Source organism: Musca domestica, unplaced genomic scaffold (genome assembly GCF_030504385.1).
Source record: "Musca domestica strain aabys unplaced genomic scaffold, Musca_domestica.polishedcontigs.V.1.1 6, whole genome shotgun sequence".
Classification (NCBI taxonomy): Eukaryota; Metazoa; Arthropoda; class Insecta; order Diptera; family Muscidae; genus Musca; species Musca domestica.
The window spans coordinates 5,725,149-5,742,631 of NW_026712363.1; the positions used below are offsets into that span (position 1 = coordinate 5,725,149).

At 34.0% G+C, this 17,483-nt stretch overlaps 1 protein-coding gene across 1 annotated transcript in view; it reads left to right on the forward strand.

Annotated features, from left to right (window-relative positions):
• The window catches only part of LOC101896479 (MOXD1 homolog 2-like), a 157,045-nt gene that overhangs the window by 81,117 nt on the left and 58,445 nt on the right, over positions 1 to 17,483 (forward strand). Inside the window, exons 6-7 of the mRNA XM_059129324.1 lie at positions 14,888 to 15,057; positions 15,933 to 16,095. Of these exons, the coding sequence (XP_058985307.1) occupies positions 14,888 to 15,057; positions 15,933 to 16,095 (333 nt within the window). The remainder of the gene's footprint in view (positions 1 to 14,887; positions 15,058 to 15,932; positions 16,096 to 17,483) is intronic.

A 17,483-nucleotide genomic window follows, 5' to 3' on the forward strand; every position in this document is an offset into this window, starting at 1 on the left:
GCCACATATTCATACATATGGTGTTTGGTACATAATATTCATAAGATCGACCGAAAAGTATATGTGAGAAATGTATCCAAACCTCAACCAATTTCAATATAATTTGGCAAATTTATTTTTTTACCAAATTTAGTCACTCATGCCGAATTTCATTGGAATCGGACATACGTATCGTGTTTGGTGCATCAAATACATGAAATCGGCCGAAAATATATATGAAAGCTATATCCAAATCTGAACCGATTTCAATATAATTTGACAAATTTATAGAAATCGAAAATACACAGCGTGTTTAATGCATCAAATACATGCAATCGGGAGAAAATATATATGAGAGCTATACCCAAATATGAACTTTCTGGCGATGTTGTAGTGTACATGGAGATTTGCAGGAAAATCTGTTCAGCGGTTTTCGAGTCCATAAATTGCAAACAAATAAACATACAAACAAACAAGCGTACAAACATTTTCCTATTTTATAGATTTGTTGTATTTGCTTTAAGGCTAATCTCGGTCACATGTGCCAAAATTCGGGCCATTTGGGCTGATATTGACCATTTGGTGGTCAATTAACCCGAAATCGGATGAAGATATATATGGGAGCTATATCCAAATCTGAACCGATTTCGATAAAATTTAAAACAGCTATTTCTGTGCTCCATCTAATACCTGGTACCAAATATCACGGTTGTGGAGTGCATAGTAGGAATGTGAGGGACTTAAAGATCAAATCGGATGAAAGATATATATGGGAGCTATGGCTATATCTGAACCGATTTTCACTAAATTTGATATACTTGCTTCTAGGCTGAATTTGGTCCGATGTACTAAAATTCAGTCCATTTGGACTTATATCGGCCATTTGGTGCACAATTAACCCGAAATCGGATGAAGATATATATGGGAGCTATATCCAAATCTGAACCGATTTCGATAAAATTTAAAACAGCTATTTCTGTGCTCCATCTAATACCTGGTACAAAATATCACGGTTGTGGAGTGCATAGTAGGAATGTGAGGGACTTAAAGATCAAATCGGATGAAAGATATATATGGGAGCTATAGCTATATCTGAACCGATTTTCTCCAAATTTAATATACTTGCTTCTAGGCCGAACTCGGTTGGGTGTGCCAAAATTCAGGTAATTTGGACTGATAGTGGATATTTGGTGCACATTTAACCCGAAATCGGATGAAGATATATATGGGAGCTATATCTAAATTTGATCCGATTCTCACCAATTTCAATAGGGTTCGTCCTTGGGCCAAAAAAATATTGTTTGGAAAATTTCATCTCAATCGGATAATAAATGCGACCTGCATTTTGTTCACAAGAATACATGGACAGACGGACGGACGGACAGACGGACAGACGGACTGACATGCATAAATCGACTCAGAAAGTGATTCTATGAAGGTTCTCAAAAGTAAGTATGGGTCTATCTCGTTTCCTTCTCCATGTTACAAACAAATGCACAAAGACATAATACCCTTACCACTATGTGATGTAGGGTGTAAAAAGTAAGTCAAAATGAAAAAAATCATGCAAAATAAAACATTACTATTGTAAATTTCAAAAGTCAAAATGAAAATGTTAATATATCACATTTTTACACCATTTTTTATATTATCCTTTTCGGACAGGGGATAATTCCGAATTTGTATGAATCGTTAAAATCAGTCCAGCGGTTCTTAAGTTATAAGCGTAGTAATTAACACAACTTTCTTTTATATATATATATATATATATATATATATATATATATACTAGCTGGCCCGGTCCGCGTTGCCGGCCCGTAGTTTTAGTATTTAATGCAAATTTTGCATAGCATAATATTGCACAAATCTAGCTCATAAAGGTGAACAAATTTTAATATAAATATTGATTCGACTAAATAGAAATAAATAACTATGGAAGGAGGGCAAAATAATTTCTGAATAGTCAAAGTTAATTACGCTTTTACACCCATTACCATAGCACCTCAAATTGCGCATTAGAGTCCCCAAAAAGTCAATGTTCTTGTTCATAGTAAAATTCAATGACGATTAAACAATACCCGCGTTGTTGTCCGCCAATCGGTAAACATCACTATAGATCGGCGGGCCTGGGGACTATATGGGGACTGTACCAAAATATTTACGTATGTTGACATTTTTCTGTAAGATGGTTCTCTACTCACAAAGTAGCCTAAATACGACAAATAATGGCCAAATCAGTTGAAAAACTTGGCCAAGACCACGGTCACAGCTTAAATCAGGGGTACATTTATATAAGGGTTATACCAATACATGGCCCAACCAATATTCTCTTGGGGGTTACAAATTCAATAGAAAACAAAATTTTCTTTTCTGACCACCAATTAGATGTGAAAGTGGAGTTGGGGATACTCCAATGTGGGGACTTTACTTAAATAAATTCCTTTGTGGCAATTATCTGTATGATGGTTCCCTACCCCAGGGTAGCATAAATACAATTTTTAGCAAAAACAAATAAATGAATGTGGTCAAGACCAAAATGGGCCCTACTCTGAAAATTTCAAACTTTATGCGAAGAGGTTCTCTACCTCCTTAGAAACAAAGATGCCAAATAATGGACAAAATATTAAAAAAGTGACCAAGACACCAAAAATAGCTTGAATCATACGATGGTTATACAAATATGAAATCGGGTTGTACCCTTATCCGTCAGTTATGATCGATATCATGACCTGCAAATACGATTTAAGGTATCTTGAATGTTTGGGAAGAATTTCTGGAAGGATAGAAATCCTTTTCTTACTAAAAGTCCCATTCGCTCTACTATTTTCCACCCGTTATATTCGGTATTTTTCTGATTGTACATTGGACGGATTATTGTGACAGGAAAGAAGTAGTTCTACGCTTTGAAATGAGCCCCATTAGGCTTTTTCGGTAATTTTGTTTGTTCAAATGTGTTCGCATCTTCCAGCTGAACCACGATGTCGGCCCTGAAGTTGAAAGGTAGATGTCAGTTAACATCGTATTTCCCACTTATTTCATTTTTTGGTGAAAATTTGTATATAGTGAACAATTATTCTTTATTCTGTTCACAAAAAATTTACTGAATTCAATTAGATAATACAAATTGAAAAAAATTGACAAAAGAAGAATAACAAATTGAAAAAATCTTCAACTTGTTCGCTGATTTTTTACAGCAAATGTTTAAAGATCCTTATATAGTTTGTCAATAGAATGTACTTCTATTTTAAAATTCGATTCCATTAAATTTTTTCGACATCATCTATTCCGTTTTGCCACCACATAATTCGGTACTACACTTCCATGTAACTCGCCATCAATTTCATTTCTCAAGAAATCAAGTCAATTAAATAAATTGGTATTAATATTTGAATTCAAAAATAAAATATAAAAAACACTACAAATGTACATTAGAAAAAAGTAAGTCAAAATGGAAAAAAAATCATGCAAAATAAAACATTACTATTGTACATTTCAAAAGTCAAAATGAAAATGTTAATATATCACATTTTTACGGGATTTTTTTGGATATTATCCTTTTCGGAGAGGAGACGATTCCGAATTTGTATAGATCGTTAAAATCAGTCCAGCGGTTCTTAAGTTATAAGCGTAGTAACTAACACAACTTTCTTTTATATATATAGATATATATATATATATATATATATATATATATATATATATATATATATATATATATATATATATATATATATATATATATATATTATATATATATATATATATATATATTTGTCATTCCATTTGTAACACCTCGAAATATACATTTTAGACCCCACAAAGTATATGTATTCTTGATCAGCATAAAATTCTATGTTGATTTAGCGATGTCCATTCGTCTGTGGAAATCACTCTAGCTTCCGAACGAAATAAAGTAGGTTGAGAAAATTTCACTCAAATGTATATTATGTCCGCAGTACATTTGGTACATTTGGTACTACTAATATGAAGATATAGCATCAAAATCGGAGTATTGAAAATGGACCATGTAGGTTCACGTTTGGTACAGCCGCCATATAACGGTACCTCCCGATATTCGGTACTTTGATAATTGTAGAGATATTATTCACCGGAATTGGTTCAAATTTGGTATTTGAAGTTCGAAATGCATACTACAGCCTATGACAGAAGATTGTCTGTGTAGTTCCACGTCTTCGTATACATTCGGTATTTTTAAGATTTTAAAACGGATTTTATTTCTTTGAAAGTTGCCAAATTCGTTCCAAATGGTGGAGGGCATTCAAAGTTCGGCCCGGCCGAACTTTCAGCTTTTTTATTTGTTTACTCTTAGCCTTATGCCATTGCAAAGGCGTTGTGGGTCAGTGCATCTTAATAAAATCATTTTCCAATCTCTCACATGCCAGATTGGGAGCTATATCCAAATTGTAACCGATTTCAAATTTGTTATTGCATCCAAATTCCGCCACATATTCATACATATGGTGTTTGGTACATAATATTCATAAGATCGACCGAAAAGTATATGTGAGAAATGTATCCAAACCTCAACCAATTTCAATATAATTTGGCAAATTTATTTTTTTACCAAATTTAGTCACTCATGCCGAATTTCATTGGAATCGGACATACGTATCGTGTTTGGTGCATCAAATACATGAAATCGGCCGAAAATATATATGAAAGCTATATCCAAATCTGAACCGATTTCAATATAATTTGACAAATTTATAGAAATCGAAAATACACAGCGTGTTTAATGCATCAAATACATGCAATCGGGAGAAAATATATATGAGAGCTATACCCAAATATGAACTTTCTGGCGATGTTGTAGTGTACATGGAGATTTGCAGGAAAATCTGTTCAGCGGTTTTCGAGTCCATAAATTGCAAACAAATAAACATACAAACAAACAAGCGTACAAACATTTTCCTATTTTATAGATTTGTTGTATTTGCTTTAAGGCTAATCTCGGTCACATGTGCCAAAATTCGGGCCATTTGGGCTGATATTGACCATTTGGTGGTCAATTAACCCGAAATCGGATGAAGATATATATGGGAGCTATATCCAAATCTGAACCGATTTCGATAAAATTTAAAACAGCTATTTCTGTGCTCCATCTAATACCTGGTACCAAATATCACGGTTGTGGAGTGCATAGTAGGAATGTGAGGGACTTAAAGATCAAATCGGATGAAAGATATATATGGGAGCTTTGGCTATATCTGAACCGATTTTCACTAAATTTGATATACTTGCTTCTAGGCTGAATTTGGTCCGATGTACTAAAATTCAGTCCATTTGGACTTATATCGGCCATTTGGTGCACAATTAACCCGAAATCGGATGAAGATATATATGGGAGCTATATCCAAATCTGAACCGATTTCGATAAAATTTAAAACAGCTATTTCTGTGCTCCATCTAATACCTGGTACAAAATATCACGGTTGTGGAGTGCATAGTAGGAATGTGAGGGACTTAAAGATCAAATCGGATGAAAGATATATATGGGAGCTATAGCTATATCTGAACCGATTTTCTCCAAATTTAATATACTTGCTTCTAGGCCGAACTCGGTTGGGTGTGCCAAAATTCAGGTAATTTGGACTGATAGTGGATATTTGGTGCACATTTAACCCGAAATCGGATGAAGATATATATGGGAGCTATATCTAAATTTGATCCGATTCTCACCAATTTCAATAGGGTTCGTCCTTGGGCCAAAAAAATATTGTTTGGAAAATTTCATCTCAATCGGATAATAAATGCGACCTGCATTTTGTTCACAAGAATACATGGACAGACGGACGGACGGACAGACGGACAGACGGACTGACATGCATAAATCGACTCAGAAAGTGATTCTATGAAGGTTCTCAAAAGTAAGTATGGGTCTATCTCGTTTCCTTCTCCATGTTACAAACAAATGCACAAAGACATAATACCCTTACCACTATGTGATGTAGGGTGTAAAAAGTAAGTCAAAATGAAAAAAATCATGCAAAATAAAACATTACTATTGTAAATTTCAAAAGTCAAAATGAAAATGTTAATATATCACATTTTTACACCATTTTTTTATATTATCCTTTTCGGACAGGGGATAATTCCGAATTTGTATGAATCGTTAAAATCAGTCCAGCGGTTCTTAAGTTATAAGCGTAGTAATTAACACAACTTTCTTTTATATATAATATATATATATATATATATATACTAGCTGAACCCGGCGCGCTTCGCTACTCCTTTCGCTTTTAAATGCATTCAAAATTTTATATATGAATATTTGTTGGTTAAAAAAATATAAATTAAACAAATTCAAAAATTTTAAAAACGTTATTATTGTAATACTTTAATGCGTAAACAGACAAATAGCTCGGTCTTTCAACGCGTGAACATGCCAGGAAAAAAGCTTGAGAAAAGCAGGAACATAGTCCGCATACACGAAGGGGTTGTTCTTCGGATTTATTAATTTTATAGCAAATGCCAAGCATGTTGGAAACTGCAATCTTTTGAAGTTGAATTTAGAGAATCGAGGTAGGAACATATTTCCAATAATAATCATACCTTCAATTAAATTTTCGTGTAGTATGGAGGGTATATTAAGTTTGTCATTCCATTTGTAACACCTCGAAATATACATTTTAGACCCCACAAAGTATATGTATTCTTGATCAGCATAAAATTCTATGTTGATTTAGCGATGTCCATCCGTCTGTGGAAATCACTCTAGCTTCCGAACGAAATAAAGTAGGTTGAGAAAATTTCACTCAAATGTATATTCGAGTCCATAAATTGCAAACAAACAAACATACAAACAAACAAGCGTACAAACATTTTCCTATTTTATAGATATATGAGAAGGTAAATCTTTATATATAAAAATCAATTGTTTTTCGTTGGTAATGAAATCAGTTGAAAACGGCTGAACCGATTTGCATTATTTTTATATCCTACAACACTATGTGTTGGGGGTATTATAAGTTTGATTGGGCCAAAAATTATAGTGTTACACGCCGAGCTGAGTCGATCTAGCTATGTATGTCCGTCCGTCCGTCTGTCCATGTTAATTTGTAATCACTCTACAGGTCGCAATTATGGTCCGATCCTCACGAAATTGAAAATGGAGGTGGGGTTAATGTCAGAATAGAACCCTATTTCTTTTAGTGATGATCGCATAATATTTAGGGGTTGAAATGGACCAAAAACTGAAAAAAATCCTGATTTTGCAGTTGCTCTACAGGTCGCAATTATGGACCAATCAAAGCGGAAGTTAGCATGCGGCTAGAGCTTAGGGCTGGTCAGAAGCCTTCCATTTTGATGGTCATCGGGTAATATTTAGTGGGTAAAATAGGCCACAACATTTGTGTTAAATAAAAGTTAAATTTTCCATTAAAAGGCGAATATTTTTAATCCCGCCGAAATAACAGATAGACGAGCAGGCCAATTCCGAGCGTTATGTAGATGCCGATAGTAAATATATCGGGTATATAACGAAATATATACAATGTATATATACAAAGGAAGGGGATGTTAGTTAGAATGCTTATATCTCAAGAATGGCTGGACCGATTTTGACAAATTTTGTAAATTCAGAATGCCCTCTTGACTTAAAGGAATAAAATCTAAAAAAATCGCATAAAAAGATATCAATTATGATGTTAATATAGATTTTGTAGTATTTTGTGACATATTTTTATTTTTCATATTTTTTATCGCATGAGATTTTTTCAATTTGACTTATAATATTTTGTAATATTTTTCACCTTACAACACAGGTTGGGGATATTATATAAGTATTGCAAATATAGTCCAATCCTCACGAAAATTTTCACAAGGGTAGGGTTGGGCTCAGAAGGGCTAGGCCTATTGTTTTCAAAGATGTCCGCAATATATTAGGGGTTGAAATGGACCAACATCTAAAAATGTTCCTGATTTTGCAGTCATTATAAGGGTCACAAATAGGAACCAAAGGACACGAAATCTCGCATAAAGTTAGAGTTTAGGACAGCGGGTGCAATAGACCACTAATTATGTGTAAAAAAATACCAGCATTACTTACAGGCGGTATCCGAAATACACAAAAGGCGAACTTCTGGCTGTTTATACCCTACAACACTATGTGTTGGGGGGGGGGGGGGTATTATAAGTTTGATTGGGCCGGAATTATGTAACACCTCGAAATAATGGTTTCCCATATAGGAAAGTATATATGGATCTTCCTAGCTCGCCGAGCTGAGTCGATCTAGCTATGTATGTCCGTCCGTCCGTCTGTCCATGTTAATTTTTAATCACGCTACAGGTCGCAATTATGGCAATTTATGGAAATTTTGCATATTTTGTGTACATGCCGTTATATGGTTGCCATAACAAAATGTTCAATTTTGATTAAAAATACTTCTCGAAGCATCAAAACATTTAAAGCTCAACGTGCTTTTAAACAGTTATTGACGGTATTGATTTCACAATAATCAAAACATTAAATGTCAAATTACAGCTCATTCGGAAGAAATTGTAACAAAAACATGCCATAATTTAATCGACAAAGATTTCAACTTTTTAACATAAGTTATGGGGTCCCTAACTTTTATAAACCGATGAACCTTATTTATGATACTTAAATTAAAGTCATATGTCCAGGATTTCTATTTAGAAATTACTATTGATCCTGAGGTCGGAAAAATTTACTAGATATGGAAATAATCCATCCAATGCACCGAATATAAATTTGATACAGTTGTATGGGTTACATAAAGAATCATTTGTACAAAATATATTTCAGGTTGGTCTGCATTGTGATATAGCCCTTTTTTAATTCCTTAAATGTTGGTTATTTGAGATTTTAGAAAGAACAAAACAAATAATTATAAGTATAGGAGCAAGCTTTGGTATAACCCTAATATGAAGGCATCCGCTAATTTCAATTATTTTCAGGGTCTTGGTTACATTCTAGGTCATCTCAATGTTTTGTCAATGTCAATGTTTTGGAGTAGCGCTCATATAAAGGTTCCTCCTGGTTTTACCTATATCGAGGGTTTTGGTTATATTTTCGAATCGATTTGGCTTAAAATGTGTGTTTAGGCTACTTTGGTAGAGAACCATCGTTCATAGGACTATTATAAACAGTTGATGTATACTGTTTAATAAATGTGCTATATTATTTGGGTTTCCAACTCTCAAATTAAAACCTCTGGCTGGAAAATAGGATCAGGTTTTTTGAAACACTATAAATCGCCCGGTACGTGAACCTATATTGACATGTTTGAAATGCATATTTATTGCTCTTTAGTCATTTATACTAAAAATTGTGCCACTTATGTGAGCCAGATGTGTGAGTTATTATGCTTTAAAAACTATGCGTGAAAGACTAAAACTATAGATTGGCAACGCGGTCTGGGCCAGCTAGTATATTTATAGACATCTCGCCAAAATACTCAAATTAGAATCTATATATCTAAAATAAAGTTGTGTTAGTTACTACGCTTATAACTCAAGAACCGCTGATCCGATTTTAACGATTTAGACAAATTCGGAATTGTCTCTTGGCAGAAAAGGATAATATCCAAAAAAATCGCGTAAAAAATCGTAATGTTTTATTTTGCATAATATTTATCCATTTTGACTTCCTATTTTCGAATGCCAAAGTTAAAAGATAATTATTTTTCTTTTTTTAAATAAAAAAGGGCCAATCGCATTGCAAAATTCTAAAATCGGGGAAAAATAGAGAATTTTTTTTCAATGGAATCGAATTTCATAGGAAGGACCAGACTTCTTTGTGAAGTGTATATTTATACCCTACAATACTATGTGTTGGGGGTATTATAAGTTTGATTGGGCCAACAATTATGTAACACCTCGAAATATTGGTTTCCCACATAGGAAAGTATATATGGATCTTCCTAGCTCGCCGAGCTGAGTCGATCTAGCTATGTATGTCCGTCCGTCCGTCTGTCCGTCTGTCCATGTTAATTTGTAATCTCTCTACAGGTCGCAATTATTGCCCGATCTTCACGAAATTTAGAATGTAGGTGGGGCTTGGACCAGAATAGAACCCTATTGCTTTTGGAGATGATCGTCAAATGATTATGGGTTGAAATGGACCAAATACTGAAAAAATGTCGGATTTTGCAGTAGCTATACAGGTCGCAATTATAGACCAATCGACGCGGAATTTCGCATGTAGCTAGAGTTTAGGGCGGGGAAGAAGCCTACTAATTTGGGTGGTCGTCGGATAATATTTAGCGGGTAAAATAGACCAAATCTTTTGTGTTGAAAAAATTCAAATTTTTTCAATAAACCGCGAATATTTTAAATCCCGGCGAAATCACAAAGCCATCACAAGGTTACTTCTGACCTTTACATTGATGTTATTATCCAACAAATCGGATATATAGAAAAATATGTGCGATACATATGTCTATCAAAGGAGATATGCTTGAAAGATCTCTTATATGTCGAGAACGGCTGAACTGATTTCGACAGTTCTCATTAATTCAGAATGGCCTCTTGGCAGAAAAGAAAAAACGTCTAAAAAATCGCATAAAAATATCTCTCTAAAGATGAAAATATTGATTTTGTAAAATTTTCTCATATTTTTTCAATTTTGTCATATTTTTGGCATATTTAGATCTAAGAAGACCATTTAAGTGCAACATCTACCAATAAATTGGAAATGAGCTAATTAGTTTAAGTTGCTATTATTCGAAAATTAGAGAACGAAACCTGATGCTTTTCTTTTATTATTTGTCACAATTTCTTGTGGAATTCTTTCGAGTATCTCGCCTATATAAACTGTATGGTTTATTATAGTGTTGTAGGGTATTCAACGGTCGGCCCCGCTCGACTGTAGCCTTTGCTTACTTGTTTATTATTGTTTTGAATTCTGAATGAATAATATCAAAAATGAACCAGTAAAGAAAGTCTTAAAGTCGGGCGGGGCCGACTTTATGATACCCTACACTACTTTGCTAATTTAGTAGAGCTCCACATAACACGCTATGATTATAATTATAATTTAAAGTTCAAAGGACTAAACATGCCGAAGCATTTGTAACTTTTAAATTCGGACTTGTATTGCCCATTTGTGCAATTATATGAAATCGGATAAAGATATATATGGGAGCTATATCCAAATCTGAGCCGATCTCGATAAAATTTGGCAAAGATATTTCTGATATTTCCCTGAATATCGTTGTTACGGAGTGCATATTACGGATGTGGGTAACAAATATAACAAATCGGATGAACAATATATATGGGAGCTATAGCTATATCTGAACCGATTTCGATCATATTTGGCATACTTATGATCATATTTGGGCTGACATTACACGTTTGGTGCCCAAGAAAAGGCAAATCGGACGAAGATATATATTGGAGCTATATCTAAATTTCGACCGATTATTTTAATAGGGTTCTTGGGCCAAACAAATGATCTGTGCAAAATTTCATCTGGATAGGGCAATAAATGCGAACTGTACTTTGTTTACGAAAATACATGGAGAGACGGACGGACGGACATGCATAAATCGACTCAGAATGTGATTCTATGCAGATCATCAAAAGGAACTATGGGTCTATCTCGTTTCCTTTTGCCTATTACAGACTAATGCACAAAGACATAATACCCTGACCACTTTGTGGTGTAGGGTATAAAAAGTGCGCAATTCGACGTTAAATGGCGATCTTTAATTTCAAAACGTGGACCTACTTCATCCACATGACAATAATACGTCCAATGAGAACTCAAAATACAATCAGTAAAATACCGAATACAAAGGGCGCAAAATAGAAGTAAGAAAAGGATTTCTATCCTTTCAGAAATTCTTCCTAAAGTTTCAGATACCGTAAATCGCTTTTGCAGGTCATGTATGGGACAAGGAAAATAATGTAACAATCGCTTTTTTTATAAATTTACTAGCTTGCCCGGCCTGCGTTGCTTGCCCGTACTTTAAGTCTTTAATGCATATTTTTTAAAGCATAATAAATCATAGATCTGACTTATGTAAGTGGCACAATTTTTATTATAAGTAATGACTGCATAGTAATTTCTAAATAGAAATAAATATTCATGGCGCAATTTATAATAGATCTTCACCTATCGTCGGTTTCAAATATTTTGAATAGCCAGATCAAATTTTTTGATTGTTAAAAAACCATATTATATAGAACATCTATAATAGGCTCAGGTGAAAACGCAGCTCAATTTTTGGTATTGTAAAGAGCTTAGAAACATTTTTCATTTAAATTAGCTGCAATTTAAAATTTGTTTTTCCAAAGTTTAGAATGTTTTGTATTTTTGGCAAATTTATTTTACTTACTCAAACTGAATTTCATTGTAATCGGGTATACATATCGTGTTTGGTGCATCAAATATGTGAAATCGGCCGAATATATATCCAAATCTGAACCGATTTAAATATAATTCAACAAATTCATTTTTGTTCCTAATTTCGTTACTCATTCCAAATTTCATTAAAAGAAACCAAATACATAAAATCGGTACAAACTGTATGTGGGAGCTATATCCAAATCTGAACTGATTTCAATATAACTTAGTAAATATTTTTTTTAGATAAAATCCATCACACGTTTCAAATTTCATTGATATTGGGGATGCATAGCGTGTTTGCTGCATAAAATGCTTCAAATAGGCCGAAAATATATATCCAAATCTGAGCCGATGTAAATATAATTTGATAAATAAATTGTTAGACCAAATTCAATCACACATTCTGAATTTCATTTATATTTGAAAATGTATATGGGAGCTATATCGAAATCTGAATAGATTTCAATATAATTAAGCAACCACATTTTTTAGACAAAATTCCATCACAAGTTTTAAATTTAATTGAAATGTGGCGCACGTAGCGTGTTTAATGCATCAAATATGTGGAATCGGCCGAAAATATATATCGGATCTCTATCCAAATCAGAACCGATTTCAATATAATTTGACAAATTTTTTTCTAATCAAAATCCCGTTACGTATTCCAAATTTCATTGGAATCGAACATACATATCGTATTTGGTGCATCATATAAACGAAATCGATCGAAATATATATGGGAGCTATATCTAAATCTCTACCGATTTCAATATAATCAGGCAAATTTATTTGTGTACCAAATTTAGTCACTCATACCGAATTTCATTATAATCTGACATACGTATCGTGTTTTGTGCATCAAATAAATCGGCCGAATATGCCGATCTGCAAATATGCAAATCTGAACCAATTTCAATATAATTTGCAAATTTATTTTTGTTTCCAATTCCGTTACGCACTCCAAATTTGTTCGGTTTCCTTATCTCTGTCTGTTCCACATTATTTAATCTAAAGCTAGAAATTGCGCACAAAGCTTTATATTATATGCAGGCGGATGGGTATTGAAAATGGACTATATTGGTCCACGATTAAGTATAGCCCCCATACCTCCAGATTTTTGGTATTTTGAGGGTTTTTGTGTTACAATTTCCAACCAAATCCGTTTAAACTTGACAATTGGAAGTTTTCGGAAGGTCTGTAAAAAATTTGGCCTGCCGAACTTTAAGCCCTTTTTACTTGTTTAATATTAGTTTTTCGCTACATAATTTGTATACCCTACATAACACTGTGGTACAGGGTATTAAGTTTTTGTGTGTAACATGCAGAAGGAAACGAAATAGATCTATAGTTCTTTTTGATGATCTAAATACGATCACATTCTGAGTCGATTTATGCATTTATGGTTGCCCATGTGCTACTTTAGCCGTGACTGTCAATATTTAATACAAGTTGCACTGTAAGGCTAAGACAAATTTTGATAGGTGCTGGCTTTTAAACCCTACTCTCATATACATACAGTGTCGTCCGATTTTATAAGTATTTAGCACCAAATGCGTTATATTAGTTCGAATTTCAGCACACTGTCAAGCTCAGTCCAGAATTATATCTGGGAATTTTTGAGAATATCGGTTCAGATTTAGATACAGCTCCCTTATATATTTTCGACCAATTTCAATTTTATTGCACGCCATATGTGTAATATTCGTCCAAGTGGAATGGATTTTGCCACATCCGATCGAATACAGCCTAGAAGTAAGTACTTCAAATTTGGTGAAAATCGGTTCGGATATAGCTCCCAAATATGTTTCATCCGTTAGGGGTTTTAGTACCTTACATTCGTAATATGCACTCCACAACAATGATTTTTGAAACAGGATATAAGATACACCAAGGAAATTCCTCTGCCAATGACAATATCGGTTCAGTGTTGGATATAGCTCCCATATATATCTTTATCCGATATACGTTCTTTGTGCACCAAATGGTTAATATCAGTCCAAATGGACTTGATTTTTGCACATATGGCCTAAATACTTCAAAAAATCGGTTAAGATATAGCTCATACATGTGTTTCATCCGATTTGGTGTTTTAGTACCTCACATTTGTAATATGCACTCCACCACAATTTCATTTGGTACCAGATATCAGATACATCTCAGAATGACTCTACCAAATTTTACCGATATCAGTTCAGATGTGGACATAGCTCCCATATATATCTTCATCCAATTTTACCAAGTATGTAATATCAGGCCAAATTGGACGGATTTTTTCACATTCAACTTTATTTATCTTGGAAGCAAATACGAGATTTCTTGAATTCGGTTCTCATATATCTATTGCTCTGCTATAATCTTTTATCTGTAATGGTAAGCTCTACTAAAAGTGCATAGTGGTGTAGGGTGTCATATAGTAGGCCTCACCCGACTTTTAACCTTTCTGTAGTGGTTTGACTGAGACACAATTTTAAATTAACGGAATATAATTTTAAATTTACCAGTCACATTTTGTAACCACATTAACTTCAACACATTTTTTTAATTTTTTTCGGATTGCTACGTTATTCTCAGGCATGGATCCTAATTGGCGACACATAATACCTCCAGGACAAAACCAAGTAATATCAGAGGGGCAATGTATGGAAGACTGTACAGCATATGCGTTTCCGCCGGAGGGTATTCGCATATTTGCTGTAATGATGCGCACACACCTAATTGGAAAGGAAGTGAAACTTCGACAGGTATGTACTCTTAACACTTACTTACTTTGAGAGTATGATGACTCTAAAAACGTTTTGTAAGTTCTTGATGCAGAATTGTAATCTATGTTGTCATTTATATTTGTCCAACATATTTCATAGCTATCATGAAAACTCGTTGTTTGAGCACACAAGTCACAGAAAATAAGTCACTATTTCTCGTTTAAACTGTAACTCGTTGGACTATTTAATCCCAATACTTTTCTTTTACGTTTCTTTATCTTATGTTGGGTGTATTCTAATTCCTGATGACACTTTTCGAGTAAATTTGCGATATGCTCAGTGTTTTGAATACTTATTGTAACTCAGTCTTTTCAATAAATTAAATTAATGTGTCTTTACATATGGAGAACTGTGCTTGAATTAACCTAATTTTATATTACGCAAACAATGAATGAATTCAAAATCTAGTTTTATTCAAAATTGAATTATATTATTTTGTAATGGACAAACAATTGATTAATTCTAAATCTAGATTTATTCGAATTTGAGTTATTTTATTTAGCAATAAAGCAATTTATTGAATGTCCACCAAGTGTAGTGGCCCATATGTTCCGTGAGTGTGTGTATAAGAGAGGTTGTTTGTGGCTTTGTCAACGAAAACTGACATTAATTTCAATTTATTGTCAGTGATGTGTATATACCTATGATAAGCTCGGGAAACAATGAACAATGGCGGCACCTTGTGTGCAATAGCTTGTCTGGGAGAAAATAAACAAACAATGTAACTTATGCACATACATACATACGAACATTCTTTCGCAACGGAGTTCATGATGACCTGCATGCTATGGAGACTGATTGAATATTCCGAGTCTGAAAACAATTCTAATAAGCAGCCTGAATACATATTATAGATTCGCCAAAACGAGGAATTGCCGCCAATTGCACATGACAGCAATATAGACGTCGCCTATCAGGACTTCCGACGACTGTCAACACCCGTCCATGCAATGCCAGGCGATAGACTGGTAGCTGAATGCATTTATGATAGTTCGTCACGTAAAGCAATAACCTTAGGTAAGTTCCACTACTAACATTGAATCCAATATCTGTATTCCAATTTTCCATCTCCATATAAACCCCCGATTGTGTATTAGTGCATTGTAATTGTGTTTGGAAATGTAGACTTGATTCCAATTATCTGTTTGTGTGTTCGTGTGCCAAGTAAACTCAATTGAAGTAACTAAGTCTTCAACTCGTCGAGAATAAAGTCGAATGACTTTCCATCATTAAACCAAATATCAATCTCTACCAAAACATGGTTTTGTTAGTATAGCGGGAACTAAGTTATTCGCAATGGTTGGGCCGGGCGACACTACAAATGATTTCGGGTAACGCTGTAAAGGATTTTGGGTAACGCTGTAAGGGATACGGGTAACGTTAGACACATATACAATTAAAAAAACTACTTGTAATTCTAAAATTAAAATAAAACAAGTTAAAAAGCAGTAAGTTCGGCAGGGTCGAACTTTGAATACCCTCCACCATTTGGAACGAATTTAGAAATTTTGAAAAAATAAAATCCTTAAAAAATTCTGTTTAAATTTTAAAAATACCAAATATAGCCGATTTATTGGGGTCTATACGACGTGGACCTACATGGGCATTGTTTGTCGTAAGACATTACCATATACAAATTCGAAAACTTGAAATAAACGGTGAATAATGTAGCTAAAACCATCAAAATATCGTATATAGAGAGTTACCGTTATAACGGAGCTGTGCGAAGACCTGGACCAGCATAGACAATTTTCTGTCATAGGCTGTAGCATCCATTACGAAGTTCAAATACCACATCTCAAACAATTTCGATGAGTATTGTACGTAAACTCGTCAAAATAACGAATATAGGGAGGTACTGATATATGGGGCCTATATGAAGACATGGACGTGCGTATATCAATTCGTTCCAAAGATAGCGTGATTACAACAGACGGAGAGACAAACGGACATGGCTAAATCCATAGTATGGTGGAGGGTATAACAAGGGGGTCGACCATGTGATACCCTACAACACAAAACTATGTTGCAAGCCCTCGTATGTCCAAATCCATTTTGAAAGATTTTGATTTTAAATAAAGTCATAGAGCCCTGTATCGAGGTTACCGGCGCATTTGCCCTATATTTACAAAATTTCGCACATAGTGTTGCGGGGTGTGGAAAAACTTTGGAAAATGTATAATTCAGAATTATAAGTCAAATTGGAAAAATCGCAAGCAAAAAACAATATAACAAAGATTTTAAAATATATAACCTATAAGGACTATTCTCTGTCAGATGGTAAAGTACTCATAAAGAAATCCTTGTATATTATTTCAGACAATTCCATTGAAAATGTGGCTAAAATCATCAAAATATCGAATATAGGGGGTTGGGGGGTACCGTTGTGTGGGGGATATACAATA